The sequence below is a fragment of the Vipera berus genome (assembly GCF_964194415.1).
Source record: "Vipera berus genome assembly, chromosome: 5".
NCBI classification, from domain to species: Eukaryota; Metazoa; Chordata; class Lepidosauria; order Squamata; family Viperidae; genus Vipera; species Vipera berus.
The window spans coordinates 78,025,132-78,042,651 of NC_138207.1; the positions used below are offsets into that span (position 1 = coordinate 78,025,132).

At 39.9% G+C, this 17,520-nt stretch overlaps 1 protein-coding gene across 1 annotated transcript; it reads right to left on the reverse strand.

Annotated features, from left to right (window-relative positions):
- Window positions 1-447: 447 nt before the first annotated feature.
- LOC308668596 (lysosomal acid lipase/cholesteryl ester hydrolase-like) lies at window positions 448-13,479 on the reverse strand (the record flags this gene model as incomplete). Its single annotated transcript, XM_081328606.1, has 8 exons — window positions 13,392-13,479; window positions 12,965-13,163; window positions 10,252-10,361; window positions 9,446-9,582; window positions 7,880-8,026; window positions 4,787-4,858; window positions 2,879-2,947; window positions 448-681 (listed from the first exon to the last, which is right to left on the reverse strand). The coding sequence occupies exons 2-8, from the start codon at window positions 13,072-13,074 to the stop codon at window positions 448-450; spliced, it is 879 nt and encodes a 292-aa protein (XP_081184732.1). The 5' UTR covers window positions 13,075-13,163; window positions 13,392-13,479.
- Between the last annotated feature and the right edge of the window lie 4,041 nt (window positions 13,480-17,520).

Sequence of the window (17,520 nt, forward strand, 5' to 3'; positions counted from 1 at the left end):
AGCAGTCAGCAGGAGTAGCCTGCAACACTGCATTCTACCACGGCTGTAAGGTTGGCTATACTGCATTTTCTCCATTAGGGATATGATTTCTGTGTATTCACCCCACTCAGAGTTTGAAAGAAAAGTCATTTAGGAACCATTGTAAAGATGAAATAAACTCTGAGTAATGCATAAGTAGAATAATTTATGCATGCAAGTTAGATGACTTGTCATGTATGGAAAACAAGTTAATAGAGATAGGAGTATGAATTTGCAGGATGGTCTTTCATTTTGTACGTAATCTGAAAGTTTATTAAAAATTGAAAAATCAATAGAAAACAAACAACAAATGAACTTCTTATCATTGCTGACAAACTAAGCACATTGATTTGTGCTTTAGATTGTAAGCCGCCCTGAGTCTTTGGAGAAGGGTGGGATATAAATGGGATTAAAGAAAAAAAACATTTCTCAAGGATTGCTCTGTAGCAAGTCCAGTATTTCATAATACAATTGCTCAGGTGCATCTATACCATACACAAAATCCAGATGGTTCCACTGAGGAATAAATTTGTGGGAAACAAGGTTTTGAATTTGGGGGATTAATTGACTAACATCATCAGGGTCAGAAAGCCAGTCATTTCCACCATTCCAAATTGCTGTTGGTACAGTCATAGCTGATATATCATATTCAGGAGGCAAATCCTGTTTTTAAAAAATGAAAAAGAAAATGTAATGTAGTCCTACTTCTCAGGCAAAGATATTATTAGCCAAATTGTGTCCAACTTTGCAAGAAGGGAAAGGAAAGAAAATGGGGTTGAATTCTCAAGTATTCATTAATGAGTTCTGTGGAATGCTAAGTATGTACTGACATTCCTTCCAAGGAGCATTTTCTCATTTTAATTCAGGATGCAATGCATCCACCCTTACTACTGAGTCTCAAAAGACTTTTCCTGGTTGACCTACCTTCATATTTCACCCTTTTCCTTCTATCGGTTATGTTTTATGTTAAAGATAGTCATGATATATAAGGGAGGTATACTCTGAAAAGCTCCAGGTGAAAGGAACCTTTTTCCAAATTCAAATTCAATGCATGATTTTCTCTCTCTCTCTCTCTCTCTCTCTCTCTCTCTCTCTCTCTCTCTCTCTCTCTCTCTCTGTGTGTGTGTGTGTGTGTATGCAACAATACTTAAAGACATTTGGGAAGGTCTGTTATCTCAAGGCCTATTTGGTTTTCTGATGCATAAGGCAGAATTTCAAGGCAGAATTTTGCATAATCCACTTTCAGTCTTAAACCTTATATCAAGGGTGTCAAACTCACTGCGTCACATGACGTGTTGCGACGTATCATGACTTTTTTGTTTTTTGCATTGCCGGAGCTGGGGTGGGCATGGCCTCTATATGATGCAATTGGCCCACGTTCTGGAAGTTTGACATCCCTGCCTTATAACTATTCATACTTCTTAAGGCCATTCCCATTGCATCTATTTACCTACTTATTCATTTGCTCATTCATTCACTCATTCATTCATTTTATAGTACTTATAACATGCCCCAATGCCAATAGATAACATCAAACAAAATAATGCTACTTAAAAACAGTATGATAAAAATTAAAAGTCCAGAGAAAACCTGTGACAGAGACATGCTGTCAATCATCCAGGACTAAAAGCATGTTGGAATAAAACTGCTCTAACATAAGGGAGGTGGTGGCTCAGTGGGTTAGGACGCTGAGCTTGTTGATTGGAAGATCGGCAGTTTCGTGGGTCGAATCCCGAGTGCCGCGTAGCAGAATGAGCGCCTGTTACTCGTCCCAGCTTCTGCCAACCTAGCAGTTCGAAAGCACGTAAAAATGCAAGTAGAAAAATAGGGACCACTATGGTGGGAAGGCAACAGCGTTCCGTGCGCCTTTGGCATCTAGTCATGCTGGCCACGTGACCACGGAGACGTCCTCAGACAAGCGCTGGCTCTTCGGCTTTGAAACAGAGATGAGCACCAGCCCCTAGAGTTGGAAACGACTAGCACGCATGTGCGGGGGAACCTTTACCTAACATGTTTAGGGAATTGCAGTAAGGGGAGGGGGCTTCACACAGGAGAATATTCAAAAGGAACAGTCAATACAAGAAGTCTGACATACACCGCACAAACCTCACAGAGGGATGGAGTTTGCAGCTAGCTTATTCGCAATGACTGAACCAAGCAAATTCAGTTCTGACAAAGGTTTGCCTGAGATACCCTGGTACTATATAATTTAGGGCCTTCACCACCTCTTTGAAGCAGGGCCAGAAGAATACTGACAGTGCTGTGAATTCAGTAGAGATGCCATTCTAAACTACTGTCACCTTTTGTACCAGCTGTAGCTTTGTACCAGGTTGTCTTCAAAGGCAGCCTCACACGGAAAATGTGCAATCAAAGGCATGAGTTACTGGGGTTGGGCCAATGGAGAAAAGCCATTGAGATTTGATCTGTGGTCCATTTCACTGTGCCAAAAAGGGTGAACCAACCGGTACTTCCAATTCTTCCTCTCCACTTATTTGTTTTTAGTTCACTTTATATGCATTTTCACAGAGATTGAAAAAGGAAGAGAGGGAGGGAAGGAGGAATTGCAAAGCTGGCTCTTGGTTGCATCAATGGCTGAATTCCTGGATGAGGTTGGTTGTGTGCACAGTAGCCAAAAGCCAGGATAAGACTCTTCTCAAACAGCCCAGTAGATCTACTGAGCTTCAGCACTGGGGATGAAACTCCTTTGATGCAATTCTGGTTACATAATAAGTCAGCTTCCAAACAAAAAGGAGAGCATAAAATCACACGGGGGCTAAAGGCTTGCAGAAGCTGACCTAATGTCCAATACATATCATTACTGTACCATATTGAAACAACCATCTGCTGGAAAGTGCTTTACCTGTTCATAATGAAATTTATTTCTAAACCTTCCGTAGTCGTAAGCCTGAAGTTTACCACTGTTGATGGCCTGCAAATATAAAGAAATCTTAAATGAACGTATTCGTTTTTTTCAGTAGAAATGAAGAGCTAGAACGTCACAAGATGAACACAGATTCTATGTTTAAAGGTAGTCTTCATTAAGGAATCACAATTGGGACTGCCAACCTGGTTGTTGAGTGAAGCAGTCGCTAAATGAATACATGTTTATGATCTTACTTTCCTTTGCTCTCCTTTGCTTTACAAGGGCCGCAGGGATTGCTTAAAAAAGTTACTTTTTCATACTCAGCTGAGTGGTTGCTAAACAAGGCAAGTTACAAAATGACGACAACCTGTAATCTCAATTGGCAGCAGGCATCCCGTTTTTGTATGTGCATCAACAGATAGTGTAATAAAAACATAAAATACAATATCAGTAATAATGACAACTTCACAGTTATGCATAAGATGGGAAGAACTTGTATCATAAGACTGCATCTGCCATCCCGCCTCTTTTGATCATTCCCTGCAGTTGCTGATGATGATCATCTTCTCTTAATATGCTTATTGGCCTTTCAAGCAATTCCCTGTACTGTATTTTGTCATTAGCAAAAAAAAAAAAAGACCAGTATGTTAACAGCATTAACTTAAGTTAAGGAACATGAGGAAGCTGAAAGAAGAGGCCTTTCCTGATACGATCTTGATACAAATTTTGACTAGGGCAGGTGTAGGCAACCTTGTTTCTTTTATGACTCATGGAATTCAACTCCCAGAATTGGAATTCTGGGAGTTGAAGTCCATGAGTCATAAAAGAGACAAGGTTGCCCACCCCGGGACTAGGGACTGACTGATTTATTTATATATTTATACAATTTAGAAGCTGCCTACTTCAAATGATTCTGGAACATTTGCATGTTTTTTTAAAAAAAAGAAAGAGCAATACAAAAAAAAATAAAGGAATTGATTACATGCATCCAATATCCAATTTTCTATATTAAACAAACTCAGCCAACAGCTTGTCCCAAAGCCTGGGAGAATAACCAAGTTTTCAGTGATTTTACTAATGTCATCAGGGAGCCACAAAGGACTCTTGGGGAAGCAGGCAGGTTATTCCAGACAGAGAAGGCGAATTTCCTAGGTTCTAGTAGATGATACTGTTGAACTGAAAGGACCCAAAGTGACTGTGTCATACAAGACAAACACACTATTGGAGAGAGGTCAAATATTAGGCCCGATGCCATGAAGGGCTTTTTAGGTAGTAATCTGGACCTTGAATTGCCTCCAGAGACTAACTGGTAACCAATGTAGTTCACAGAGCAAGGCATATTGCACTATGCTGTCTGTTCCACCATATTCTGGAGCAACTATAATTTCCAGGTGGTTTTCAAGGGCAGCCCCATTTGGAGTACATTGCAGTAATCCATTGGTGAGGTGACTAGGATCTGAGTAATTGCTAAGAGTCTTCCAATTCAGCCACAGGCACGATTGGCAAACTAGATAAATCTGTGCAAAGGCCTTCTTTGAGCAAGAGAAGGAGATCAAAGCAACCCTCAAATTGTGGACCAGTCATGAATGGGGAAACGTTCTCCAATTCAAAACTAAAGATGGAAAAAACTCAGAACTGGAGAAGCCAAATATTCACCGCCATTCAGTATTGTCATGACTTAGCCTGACTCTTTTTCTCTCTGTCTAGATCAGCACAGATTTCAGACACTGGGACAGGACCAAGAGAGCATAACGTGGACAGCTCAGGATTGAAATATCAGTTGGGTATTATCAAAATGAATAATAACTTAGAGCTCTCAAGAAAAGCCATTTACCCATCCTACAATTTCTTAAAGCACAACATATTATGCCTTCCCAGGGTAGCAATTTACTTTAGGATATCTACCTGTTTCCAATGGATCATATTTTGCACAGATGTACCAGCTGGGACGTATGATGTATACACATCAACTCGGCTCTGGGGAAAAAAAAGACATCACGTAGATGCTTGTTTAATGAAGTTAATTTTAGCTCAATTTCTTAGTAATGCGAAGGAATCACATGGTTTCTTTCCTTCGGTTTATGACGCTGCATAAATGTAACCATCAATGACTGCAAACCATGGCTTATGACAGAGAAGACCAAGAGTCTTAAAAATGTCTCTGCTCCAGAAAGGGAGGGACTGAGATTAGTCATCTATTGTTTGTATTATATGAAGCCAAAATGTGTTTATTTCATAAGTTTATTCCATAAGGTTTTTTTTTAAATCCCATTTATATCCCGCCCTTCTCCGAAGACTCAGGGTGGCTTACAATCTAAAGCACAAATCAATGTGCTTAGCAATAGCCTTCATTCTGTGTATATGCCTGCTTATTATTAGGGCTTTCACACCCCCCCCAGCGGCATTATTACAAAGTCAGCTTAATTGCCCCCAACAATCTGGGTCCTCATTTTACCTACCTCGGAAGGATGGAAGGCTGAGTCAACCTTGAGCCTGGTGGGACTCGAACCTGCACTAATTGCAGGCAGCTGGTGTTACTTAAGGAGGCATTAGCCCACTGCTCCACCAAGGCTCTTTTATTTTTATTTTAAGTTTATTCCATGATTGAGTAAACCAATCTAATACACAATTCTGAATCAATAGGCTGAGAGCCCACTCAAAGGTTTATAAAAATGAAAAATGAAAACATTTGAAACCTTCCATAAAAAGTTAAGTTTCTCTTTTGTTCAAACTGTTGGGACAAAATGAGCACAATGATAGGGGCATCTGCAACCATGCAATCAACCGTGCAAAAAATGTTAAAAATAAGTGGAGGTTCTGTCACATAGTTGCAACCAACATCTTGACACTCCTGAACACCACTACACTTTGGTCTCATAATGGCAGAAAAGATACAATAACATTATCAAAAAGTTCAGGGGCAAATATCTCATTACTGACAGAAAATATAATGTAATCTGTAATGCTTAGGAAAATAAGTGACCAAACTAAGGAGAAACAATGGAAATTGAGTATCTCTATCAGAACCTCATTTCCATCCCTCATACTGAAAAGGACAGATAAAGGAAATTTCTCCCTTCATTTCATTCATGGTCTTCAAATGAAAATCAAGGTGCTCAGACACACAAACCAGTAAATAAAATAATGGAAGTCTTCTAGGCCATCTCATTTGTTACTGAAAGAATCCAAATCTAAATATCCTCAACAAATGTCTATCCCAGATTCTCCTAATGAAAAGTAGCTCATCACTTCACTACAGGGGTCTTCAACCTTGGTCCTTTTATGACTTGTGGACTTCGACTTCTAGAATTCCTCAGCCAGCGTGCCTGGCTGAGGAATTCTGGGAGTTGAAGTCCACAAGTCATAAAAGAGCCAAGTTTGAAGACCCCTGCTTTACTACATACTTCTAGAGTGTGTAAATAATTTGTAACGGTATTTGATTTTTGTATGGATGGACAGATGGATGGATGGATGATATGGTGAAAAGTAAAGCACCTAGCTTTAGCTTAATTTTTTATTGACAACACAAAACAATCCATTAATGTTCTTTGGAAAACAAAATGGCAAATTGCTGCATTTGGTTTTGAAGCATACCAATAGGTAGAGAGAAAAAATCCTGCAAAATCAATTACCAGGGAGCTGGAGGAAGTGAAAAATCCTCAATCTCTCTCCAGGTAAATTGGTGTTTTGGGGTTTCCTATCTATACTGTAGGGACATGGTGGCTCAGTGGGTTAGGACGCTGAGCTTGTCGATCAGAAGGTCGGCAGTTTGGCAGGTCAAATCCCAAGTGCCGCGTAACAGAGTGAGCGCCTGTTACTCATCCCAGCTTCTGCCAACCTAGCAGTTCGAAAGCACATAAAAATGCAAATAGAAAAATAGGGACCACTACGGTGGGAAGGTAACAGCGTTCCATGCACCTTTGGTGTCTAGTCATGCCGGCCACATGACCACGGAGACGTCCTCGGACAAGCGCTGGCTCTTCGGCTTTGAAACGGAGATGAGCACCGGCCCCTAGAGTCGGAAACTACTAGCACGCATGTGCGGGGGAACCTTTACCTTTTACCTTATCTATACTGGCAGCCATTCTGCAACTGCACCAACAAATGTGGCCAATATATTCTAAACATGTCTCAATTAAAAATGTACTTACCCTTGATCTGTAGAAAGAAGTCTATTTAGTAGTGAGTTCTCTATGTCAGTGAAGTAAACTAAAAAGAGTGAATCTTTGAAATAAATACAACTCCTTCCCCTAATCAGGTATTTTTCAAACTTGGCAATTTTAAGATATAGGGACTTCAACTCCCAGAATTCCCTGTCCAGCATGAATACTGGAAATTGAAGTCTACACATCTTGAAATTCCCAAGCTTGAAAAATGCTGCCCTAATTGATTTGTCCTCCTGACATGCTGATATTGTAACTTCCAATGTCTGTGGAGATTCTCAGCCATCCAGGTCATAGTTGCATAAGAGGGACTTTTTCAAGACGCAACTGGACTATTTTTTTCTTTGAGGAAGACGTTTCACTTCTCATCCAAGAAGCTTCCTCAGTTCTGGCAGGATGGTGGGAGCAATGGAAGGATTAGTTCTGAAAGGATTGGGGGGGGGCTTTCTGAAAGATCATATTTCTTTACAGTCATCTGGTTGTTACCACTCTCCCTGAGAGCTCTTGAGGCACAGATAAACCCCCAAGTGATCTCAAGACCTCTCAAGGAGAGTGCTAATGACCAGATGACAGTAAAGAAATATCATCCTTCCAACTCTGCCCCCATCCTGCCAGAACTAATCCTTCCATCACCCCCACCATCCTGCCAGAACCGAGGAAGCATCTTGGATGAGAAGCAAAAAGTCTTCCTGAGGAACAGTCCAGTTGCCTTTTGAAAAAGCACCTTTGAGAGTAACTTCCAGTAGTTATGCCTGCTGGAAATATTGTCCAACTAGTGGCATTACCTGGGAAAAGTAGAGACAGAAAGTATTTAAAATGAAACAATGGTACTCACCATATTCAAGTTCTCCTCATTAAAACCACACAATACAAATAATAAGTTGCTACAAAGAGACGCCAGCGCCTCCTGACTGCATACTTTGGTAGAAAACAAAGTAGCAAAATACGTTTTGGGTAAAAACTCTTTTGGTCCAAATAAGATCTGTAAAATTTCAGAGAGTTGAGTATTAGTTATACAGGATCATCCACCCCACCCCACCCAGCAGTTCCTCAGAAGATGATATAGCTGTAGATAGTCCTCAACTTACACTCATTCATTTAGTGACCGTTTGAAGGTACAATGGCATTGAAAAAAGTGACTTATGACTGTTTTTCAGACTTAATGACCATTACACCATCCTGGTGATCACGTGGCCAAAATTTGGCTGTTTGGCAACGGGCTCATATTTATGATGGTTGCAGTATCCTGCAGTCATGTGATCACCTTTTGCAAACTTCTCTCAAGCAATATCAATGGGGAAGCCAGATTCCCTTAAAAATTGTGTTACTAATTTAATAACTGCAGTGATTCACTTAACAACTGTGGCAAGGAAGTTCATAAAACAGACAAAATTCACTTAGGAACTGTCTTGCATAGCAACAGAAATTTTGGGCTCAGTTGTGGTTGTATGTCAAGGACTGCCTGTGTGTGTGTGTGTGTGTGTGTGTGTGTGTGTGTATGTATGTAGGAAAATCCTCCTTTTTAGTAATACATTGGCTCTGTTTATTTACTTATTAAATTTATATGCCATATCACTATCATATGACTTACAAACATCATAAAAAATAGGCGTACAAACATTGAAACATTCAATAGTAAATGCTACATAGTTTTATGTAGCATTTGAATGAGTCTTCTTTCTTTTTTTCTTTTTTTATTTTAGTTTTTTTTATATATATTCAATATTACTAAGGTTTGTTTTATCCTATATAAGCTAGAGAGTGATGGATTTTAGAGTTTATAGTTGTTAGTATATGGTTGTTTATGATTGTTTTTTTTTATATATACCTTGTATTTAGCTCTGGGAAGTCGGGGGGGGAGGGGGGAGGGGGGAGAGGTAGGGGGGGAGGGAGAAGGGAGGGGGAGGGGGTTTTTAAAGGAAAATTGTATGTTAAAACTTTTCAATAAAAAAAAAATAGTAAATTAACGGAAGAAATTAAAACCAGAATACTACAGGATGAAGGTGGGTTCTTCTTCCTAATCCACTAAACACCTCAACATGAAAGACTCCCATCAGGCCCCCAGGCACTTGGCAGATCCAGTTTTTGAGGTGTTTAGGGAAGGCCAAGAGGGTTCGAGCAGATCTCAGCTTGAGGAGCACAATATTTTCAGAGGGTGGGAGCCACAGCAGAAAAGGCCCTTCTCCTGGCCTCTGCCAGTCCTTGACTGACAGGGTCCACAGCATACATCTTCTGCCAGAATGAGTAGGATGGGCTAATCCCATTGGAGTGAGATGGTTCCTCAGGTATCCAGGTAAAATGAAAATGTCCTGTGTCCTAAGACTACATTAGGACCAAGTTTCTAAATCTTACAATTTTACATAATGAATCCTTACAGGGCAAAGTCACCCAATCCACATACCTTAATTTCTGTATCAGAAAGTTTTGCAAGTTCGGCTAAAGATGTTTTAGCGTTTTTAACAGTAGCAACAGGTGCTAAAGCAATATACAGTTTGATTTTGGAAGCCAGCTGTTTATTGGATGAAAAAGCTATAAAAGCTGAGGAAGAGAAAAAGAAGAAGGAAATAGCTTTTTAACATCAAAGTAACTTTCACCTGATTAAATAAAATTTCATCTTTGATATGCTTAACATCCAGCTCTTGCTAAAAGCATGGAGAAGAAACAGGATGAATTCTGACTTAATCCTCCACTGAGGTTGCTACTCACTCTGCCCCCTGTAAACCTTGGCTACTAAAAAGAAAAAGAGGCAGGTGTGTGGATAGCTACAAATTGTTGTTCAATGCTATGCATGCTGTGAGGGCTTGGAAATACAAACTTTGATAACAATTTGAAATTGTTGCTTGCTTCACTGCCCAGTTTTTTCCCCCCTCTCTTTCAATTATGTCCAATTCTTGGAGACTGCCTGGCTGAAGTCCCTGTAATTTTCTTGGCAAGGTTTTTTTAGAAGTGGTTTGCCATTGCTTCCTTCCTAAGGCTGAAACAAAGTGACTGGCCCCAGTGGCCCAAGGTCACCCAGCTGGCTTCATGCCTGAGTTACTGTCACTAAAACCTACCACTTCCAAGTAAATGCATTCCCAGTACTGTCCTATAGATGCATATTTATAAGAATGTTTGCTTGAGTTCAGTGGGACTTACTTTCTGGTAAATATACATGAGACAAGACAAAAACAGCCCCTTGACACAAGGTTGGGCAGCTTCTGAACTTACCAATGGTGGTTCCTTGGGAGTGACCAATATAATATATTTGTTGCTGCCCAGTTTTCTGCAGAACAAAATCTATAGATGCTGGAAGGTCATATTTAGCCATTTCATCATAACTGGAAACAAAAACAAATGTCCCCTCATTAAGCTGCATGTATGGCAAGGATCTTCAGCCTTTTCGGATCTGAGAGATGCCCTACGCACAGTCACTCATGCGCTCGTGACCTCCCGTTTAGACTACTGCAACGCTCTCTACATGGGGCTGCTCTTGAGGACCACTCGGAGGCTTCAGCTGGTGCAAAATGCAGCCGCGCAGGTTGTAATGGGGGTTTCCCGTTACTCCCATGTAACACCTCTGCTCCGCGAGCTGCATTGGCTTCTGGTTGCCCTCCGGGTGAGATTCAAGGTGCTGGTGATGACCTATAAAGCTCTAAATGGCTTGGGTCCAGGATATGAGGGAACACCTATTGCCAGCATCAAGTTCCCTTCGTCCTGTGCGCTCCCACAGGGAGGGCCTTCTCAGGGTGCCGCCAGTAAAAGAATGCCGGTGGATAACACCCAGGGGGAGGGCCTTCTCTGTGGGGCACCTGCCCTTTGGAAACAGCTGCCCGTGGAGCTTAGGACTGCCCCCGACGTTCAATCATTTCGCTGAGACCTGAAGACCTGGCTCTTCGAGCTTTCCGGCCCAGGCTGAGTTTTAATTGGGGTTTTAACTGGGGTTTTATATTTTTTCAGGGATTTAGTTTAATCTTTTTAAATTGCTCTTAATTTTTGTATTGATGTTTTATATACCCTGTAAACCGCCCTGAGTCCTACGGGAAAGGGTGGTATATAAATTCAATAAATTAAATTAAATTAAATTAGTCTCATTTTCACAAAATGGCTTCAATGGAGGATGTGGTGCTCAAGTCATGCATCCTAACCAGCCTAAAACTGCCCCAATCTCTAATTAAGTAAAGGACAGGGGTTCAAGTTTTAGAACCAAAAACCCATCTTTCCATCTTGTCCATGGCTAACCTTTAGGACTGGGTTTAGGCAAGATGAGACACAAAGCTTGGGAAGCTGGAGAGGCTCAATCTATGCTAACAGAGACTGACAACTGAACACCATCAAGGTGCCTAACCAATCCTAGAATGCATGGAGGAACAAAGCACATCTTAATCAATTAAGGAGCATACGTAAGCCATACAGAAGGGCTTAATGTGGACTTCTTGATCCTCAGTGAGCTTAGTTGTTTGCTTGCAGACATTTCATTATACAACTAGATAACAGCATTGTTTAGCACTGTTCAAACCTAAGCTATATATATTCTCTTGAAGGAAGATTATTTATGGAAATATCATCAACGGAATTATGACATAATTGTAATAGTTTTTAAAAATCTGAAATTTTAGGAGGTCCTTCTGATTGCTAAGTTGATATCTAAATCCAGCTGTGCTAACTTTGCTGAAGCCTCTCTACTGGTGTATGTGTTGGAAATGGAAGTAGTGGTGTTAGTACAGCAATAATCTCTTTCTTTTCTACTAAGACTAATGAATTTGGAGAAAGAGAAGTTGTTGCTGTTGAAAATTTCTAATGGCTGTAGTGTGTGGAAGTAGTGGATTTCTTCAGACAGCCAAGAATTTGGGTACAAATGTCATGTTTTCATTGTACAATACGTAAGTCAACCAAAAACCTATAATAGGGATGGGAAAAGAAAATGTAGGTACGTATGTACGTAATAAAAATGAACTATCTCTCTCTTCCTGAGAATAAGGTAGTAAAACAAAAGTCTCTTTAGTACAGAAACAAAAAGTTTTGAGAAACTGTAAAGGAGATTAATGTATTTTCCCTGAGAGGGCTACAAATGGAGAAACACATTTTGGAGGAAGTATAGGAAAGGAAGTAAAAGACAGAAGAATCCTATTTTTGCTCCAAAAATCAGAATCTCCTTTTTGCTTTATCTTTTCTGTTGGGAGTAGAATCAAGCAAACAGGCCAGCTCTTATCAATGTATAGACTAGATCAGTATATTTTCAACCCTGGCCACTTAAAGATAAGTGGCCAAAGTTGAGAAACAATGGCTAGATCGCATACTGTTCTTGTCCAGAATAGGAAAGAAGGAAAAGATTAAGGTAATAAACTTAAAACATGATAAGAAGTGGTTGGAGGATGTTGGAGGAAAAAATCCCAGGAGTATCTAGGATTGTGCTTCCAGGACAATCAGAGAGAAAGGCAGCCCAATTGATAGGAGAGACATGATAGCAGTATTCCAGTATCTGAGGGGCTGCAACAAGGAAGAGGGGGTCAGGTTGTTCACCAGAGCACCAGAGGGAAGGACGAGAAACAATAGCTAGAAACTGATTAAAGAGAGAAGCAACCTGGAATTAAGGAGAAGCTTCCTGACTGAGGATAATCAACCAGTGGAAAAAGCTTACCCCCAGAAATTGTGGACACTCCATCACTGGGGATTTTCAAGAAGAGACTGGACATTCACCTGTCTGAAATAGGTTCTCCTGCTTGAGCATGGGGCTGGACTAGAAGATCTCCAAAGTCCCTTCCAGCTCTATTCTGTCCTGTCCTGTCGTGTCCTATCCTATCCTATCCTATCCTATCCTATCCTATCCTATCCTATCCTATCCTATCATATGATAATAGCCTCAAAGGCCATAAAAATGTCTCCAGCATGAGGAATCTTCTACGTTTCACATGGCTCTGCAGAGTTTAAGTTTAAAGAATACCTGAATTCCCAAAACTTCCCAAAGAAGGGAGAAAGAGATGTGTGATTCTTGGACCAGGTGTTCCCTCGGCTATTTCCTAGCCAGACATCATATCCAGCGTCTGCTAGCATGAACGCCAGACTATTATGAGGAAAATTTTGGTACCAACAGGCAGCATCCACCAGCAAGCCATGCTGTAGAAACACTACTCGCTTTGGACCTGAAACAAAGCAATGAGAAAGGCATCCTGACATCTGGTGCTTCAGATAATCTTTGTAGGACTAATATTGGATGTTATTTCAAAATTATAATTTGTAGCAGAACTATTCCAGCCTACTTGTTTCTTCACTCTCCACGCTCACAGAGTGGCTTTGAATCCAGACTTTCGTTCTGAGAAGCGCATTCACCTTACTATTGTAAAATGAGCCAATTTAGTAAGCATACAAACTTGTGGTTTTGTTGTTTTCTCTGCCATGTGGAATTCTGAATAAGTTGAGAATATAGCCGTCTTTTGTAATGACATAATGTTCCTCAAGAGGATATTTCCAGTACAGGATGAGCTGTTTCTACAGAAGACGAAGAAGACAAACACAAAATCAGTTTATCATACTGATAAACCTGATGTTATGAATAAACCCAATAGACTATTTCAATCTAAAGAAATGCTAAGAGGTATTGATGTGAACGATATGACAAGTAATATACTAATACAGTAACCAACACTATAGATAATCATAGATAAAAAACACTATAAATAAAAATTCCTTGGAGAAGTTTGTAGATTACTTACTGAATTCAGTCTGGCTTCAGGATTATCATTTCTGTTCAAAATATTTCCTTCAACTAATACAGGACAATAAAGTAAAATCAGAACCAGCCACATATTCAGTTTACCTGTAAGTAGAAGGTTTTTTTTTAATTTGATTTGTAAGCTACCCATCTTAAATGCACTATTCTGGGCAGCTATCGATGATTAAAAACAAAATAAAAACAATAATAAAAATAAATTACATATATGAGATAGAAAATTAACTAACCACGCAAAGTAACCACGGGATAGGCTCAGTCACATGCTTGGAGTCAAAGGTCAGTAGCAAAGTCAGGCCTAACATCTTGAGGCAAGTCTAATCTCCAGAAGAATGATGTTATATAGGCTAGATCAGAGGTGTCAAACTGCTGGCCTGCACCAAAACCGTACCCACCCCATTGCCAACAATGGGGGAAAAAGTCATGATACGTCACAACACGTCATGTGACATTGTAAGTTTGACACCCCCGGACTAGATGCTACAACAGAAAAAGTTGTATGCTAGGAAGTACATAGGAAGAAACAATCCCACAAGTAAGCCAAGCCTAAGCCATGCAGTGCTTTGTAGCTAATTACTAGCACCTTGAATTGAATTAGAAGCAAGTTCACTAGATTTTCTCTTGCTTCGTTTAAATTGGCACCAAAGACCAAAGATTGAAATAATTCCATTAAAACTTCAATTAAAACTATACCATCTGGGATATAAATCAGTATTTAGAATAAAAATAGTAATTACTCTAAGAACCAACAAAACATTTGCAATAGCCAAAAGAAATAGTCCATCTCTGTTTCAATTTGGTACCCTTGTGAATGTTCTTTTTTTAGAAAAAGAAAAAAGAAAGAAAAGAAAAATCATTAAAATTCTCATAAAGGTTTGCTTGGAATGCATAGTGACCACCATTTTCCCACACATACATTTTCTACATTATTATCAAACTATAAACAATATCCAGCAACATACCTTTGCCTAAAATCAACTCTACAATATGTAATTACCTTTAGAAGTGAATTTCAGGAATTTAAGTTTGCATTCATAGGAACCCTGATTCTTAACTTTGCAATTTAATTTTAAAAGTATTTTAATAGATATTTATGTGTAATTTGACCCTCTGACCAATTCAATTGCTTGTGTAAAGCTAGAGAAAATCCATGAAAACCTTTCTGCAGCTGTAGCCATTTTTCTCTATACAACATTAATCATAGAGAAATGCCATGTAATATATAATCAAGATCATGTGACGTGTTAATACCACTTTACAATGCCTTGATAAAGCCACACTTTGAATACTGCATCCAATTTTGGTCACCACGATGTAAAAAAGATGTTGAGACTCTAGAAAGGGTACAGAGAAGACCAACAAAGGTGATTGGGGGACTGGAGGCTAAACGATATAGGGAACTGTTGCTGGAATTGGGTATGTGTAGTTTAATGAAGAGAAGGGTGAGGGGGGACATGACAGCAGTGTTCCAATATCTCAGGGGCTGCCACAAAGAAGAGGGAGTCAAACTATTCTCCAAAGCGCCTGAAGGCAGGACAAGAAGCAATGGATGGAAACTAATCAAGGAGAGAAGCAACCTAGAACTAAGGAAAAATTTTCTGACAGTTAGAACAATTAACCACTGGAACAACCTCCCTCCAGAAGCTGTGAATGCTCCAACACTGGTAGTTTTTAAGAAGAGACTAGACAGCCATTTGTCTGAAATGGTACAGGGTTTCCTGCCTGAGCAGGGGGGTGGACTAGATGACCTCCAAGGTCACTTCCAACTTTGTTGTTGTTGTTGTTACCAAACTTTCCCTTATTTCAATTTCTCCCTTTGACCCTTTAATCCCCTCTAATAAATCAAATAAGTCAAAACCATTATTATTACTATTATTATTATTATTATTATTATTATTATTATTATTATTATTATTATTATTATTATTATTATTATTATTATTATTATTTTGCATTTATATGCATCCTGTATAGCTCAAAGGAACTTACCAGAGAATATTAGTTGCTTGCAAGGTCCAACCTGCCAGATTCAGAAAAACAAGCTAAGTCAGACATGTCAAACACAAGGCCCGGGGGCCGGATGCGGCCCGCAAAGTGGTTTCATGTGGCCCACGAAGCCATCCTGGAAACAGGGAGGGAACGGCCCCCACTGCCTTGGCCCCGGCCCAGAGACCCTCCTTCTGCCAGAGACCCTCAGATCTGTCCCACTCCTGCCCAGGCCCCCATAGGCACCCTTGATGCGAACGAGGTAGAGCTGGCCATGCCCACCCAGTAGGCCATACGCACTCTAGCCACGCCCACCCAGTAGGCCACGCCCACCCTGGCCATACCCACCCGGCCCCCTGAGGGCAACCGCAATGCTGATGTGGCCCTCAATGAAATTGAGTTTGACATCCCTGAGCTAAGTGAATAAAAGCAGAGCAGAAATAACATAGATTATATCAGAATAAAGTGGAGCCACAGTTCTTTCATAATAGTTAGTTTGGACAAATGATCCTTTCTTCTTAATAAACTCTACCTTATATTTTACTGTAGATTGGGGTAGAATAGGAAGAGGAATGTAAAATAGATCAAATTTCTGACATTGTAACGTTTTAGTACTATAAATAACAAGCCAGATGAGAGATTTACAGTCCTGTTGTAATACAAATGTTAATCAGAACAGGTTCTGTTCAGTTCTTATTTCATCATCCAGAAATATTTATGAGATGTTTAAGGAAGATTTTTGTTTGATAGATATGCTTGACATTTTTAAGTAATGTGCTTCACATAAAGGTCTGGTCATAAATCAAAGTGTTCTTTGCTTTTATAATTTTTCAAACAATAATATTTTCACTCAGCCCATTTAGAAAAAAAATAATAAAATAACAAAATGGAACCCAAGTCATTGTGCTTAGTTGTATTATAAAAGATTCATATCATTTACAAAATTTATATCTAAATCATCTCTTATTGCCTGCAGTCTGAGAGGGTGTTTTCCTTCTGGCTAGTGATCAATTGGTTCTGTCACAGCATGCAAAATCTTATTGCGCTGAGATAACCCAGGAGTAAACACAGTAAACAGTGGTCTATATTAAATGGTGGGTTATCTTACACTGTCTACAATATCATACACCAGGAACACTATACATATATGTGCTAATACAGCAAAATCCAACAAACCACGATTACAGCAGGAAACAGAAGAAAGAGCACACAGGAGCAGAGCCTTCCCTTTTATACACAGGGTCTTTGTTATGTATTAGGCTTTTAGGAACACCTAAAGCATTGTATAAGAGTCACCACCAGGAGGCGTTGAACTGTAATTGTTTTGGCAGGAAGCAGTTTCGGCAGGAAACAGAGGTTCAATCATATTGGTTGGCTGTGTACCTGGCCAGGTACTGGCCAGGTATATAAAGAGTGCAGGTAGCCCCTATTCCCCAGTACAGTCACTTCCACCTAATAAAGAGCTGTTATGCTGTACTCATCGGCCTGGCGTCCTTCCTACTCTCCAGAACCCACTACACAACAGTCTTAAAGACACACAGACCCAGCTGGTTCTGAAAGGGACATAGACCCTGTTGAGTCATTCCCAACATTTCATCATACATTACATCAGCTGGTTAGCTTCTAAATCATTACCTTGACAGGTAATGACAGGTTCAATAGTCAGGGGGAAAAACGTGATAGAGATCGTCATCCACTCATACAGGCCTATGTATTAGCATGGAGTTTACTAACAAGCTGGGTTCCTCAGTCTGCTATATTACGCTGATACCAAAGATTGGAAA